The 1,840-nt window shown below is 52.0% G+C and overlaps 1 protein-coding gene and 1 pseudogene across 1 annotated transcript, besides 2 other annotated features; both read right to left on the bottom strand.

The window, feature by feature from the left end:
• Window positions 1–1,840: a sequence feature (areas not merged during assembly with more than two copies in the genome that could not be assigned to a particular haplotype).
• Window positions 194–571, bottom strand: Tc00.1047053432443.20 (annotated as a pseudogene).
• Window positions 1,103–1,840, bottom strand: Tc00.1047053432443.10 (mucin-associated surface protein (MASP), putative; the record flags this gene model as incomplete). Its single annotated transcript, XM_797430.1, has 1 exon — window positions 1,103–1,840. A coding segment is annotated over one exon (738 nt), but the record flags the coding sequence as incomplete, so codon positions are not given.
• Window positions 1,447–1,542: a sequence feature (GA-rich).

Below are 1,840 nucleotides of genomic sequence, written 5' to 3'. Positions count from 1 at the left end.
GCTGAGCCCTCGACAATCCACGGGAAGGCCTGCCGCATACGCTGTGGGAATGCCTCGTCCTCGACAACTGAGTATCTGACTATTTGGGAAAACACCTCTCGCACGACAGCACCGTTCAAGAAGGAAAAACTGGCCACATCGCTACGGACAGCCCGCAGGCCATTAACGAGCAGTGGCAGCAAAGTATAACGAAACAAATACTTCCCTTTTCTCAGCATAGAAAACCGTCACCTTCACACTCGCAATTGTCACTCAATGAATTCATTGCGCAATACCGTTCTGAGCTGCAATACTTCCTGGTGCCATCCACGTCCCTTGTCGACACATTGATGCGGATGGGCGCCCATCCATTCCTCCCGATGACGCTGCATGTCTGCGACGCACCCTCAGATCCAAAAGACACGTCCCTCACCACAGCCGCGATCGACATCGCCCTGTGGGCACGCATCGCCTTGTCAGAGGAGCAGGAGTACGTCAGGCTGTCAGCAAGGCACCCTCCAGCACAACACATCACAACCAGAAGCACCAGCAGCACTGCAAACCGTGGGATGACGTGGATCAACTGAAACATGCCGTACGTTTAAAAAAAATACTTCATGGTTTGGAAAGAATAAGAAACACTGACAATATCTCAAAGGAAAAGAAAAAATGAAAAAGAGAATTTAGGCGTCCGCAGTCAAAGCAAACTGCCAATCAAAAAAAAAAAGTAGTGGAAAAGGTGCTCTCAACCACAAAATCAAAAAGAAGAACAAAACAAAAAGCCGAAGCGTGGGACGACCAGCGCACACACACTCTCACTGCTCCCGTAAAGCAAAACACACAGGGAGAGAGAGAGAGGTCGCCCACTCAACGCAATGGAAACAAAACAGAAACAGTTACGGTGCTCCGCCCATGCAGCCAGGCAGGACGGCAGCGGTGCGTGTCGTGCAAAAGAGAGCACCAACGGGCATGCATGGGTGTGCATGCATATATACAATGGGCACATTATTGTGTGTGCCTCGTGGGGTGAGGTGAGGGCGAGAGTCCATGCAAGGGGACACACACACAGAGAGAGAAGGACGAGTGTGTGTGCGGGCGGTGCATGGCTCTCTCTCACTCACTCTCACGCGGCCACCACCGCAGCCGCAGCCGCACACGCAACAACAAGAAGAAGAAGCAAAAGAGGGGAGGTGGTGTGCGAGACCGCGGTGCTGCCGTCACTGTCGCCAGTCGTCGCCGTTGTGATTTTCGTGGCTGTGGCTTCGACTGGTCTTTCTTTCGGATTGGCATCTTTATTTTCATTTTGTTTTCCCTCTGCTGTCCCTGCGGCATCAGCTGCTGGAGCATCGTCTCCAGTTGTTGGTGTGCTGTTGGGATTTGTTATATTCGATGCTCCCTCCGCACCAGAAGATATAATTGGCTGCTCTTGACCGCCTGCTGTTATCCCCTCTGTGGTGCTGGTAACAGCTTCTTCTTTCCTTGTATCCCCCTTTTCTTTCTTATCATCGTCTTCCTCCTCGTCTTCCGCTTTTTCTTCCTTTTTCTCCTCCTTTTTATATTCTTGTGCATTTCGATCCTGGTTGTCCATCGCTGCGTCTTCCTTTTCTGATGCTTCTCCGGGTTGTGTTGCCTGTGACGGGCACGGTACCCCTTCCGGTAACTCTGAAATCGTTGGTGCTGCTGCTTGTGACGCCGTCTTTTGACCGCTTTGGACACCTTCTCCAGCGCCACCGACAACCTCTTTTTCTTTTTGAGGTTCCTCATCGGGCGTAGTACCCGAAGGTTCTTGAGTTGTTTCAGAACATTCACCACCGCCGGCACCGCACCACAGCACGCAGAGGACACACACCAGCAGCACACG

The sequence above is a fragment of the Trypanosoma cruzi genome, genomic scaffold (assembly GCF_000209065.1).
Source record: "Trypanosoma cruzi strain CL Brener 1047053517045 genomic scaffold, whole genome shotgun sequence".
NCBI classification, from domain to species: Eukaryota; Euglenozoa; class Kinetoplastea; order Trypanosomatida; family Trypanosomatidae; genus Trypanosoma; species Trypanosoma cruzi.
The sequence above is the reverse complement of the archived record's forward strand: the minus strand, read 5'-3'. Positions and strand labels throughout refer to the sequence as shown.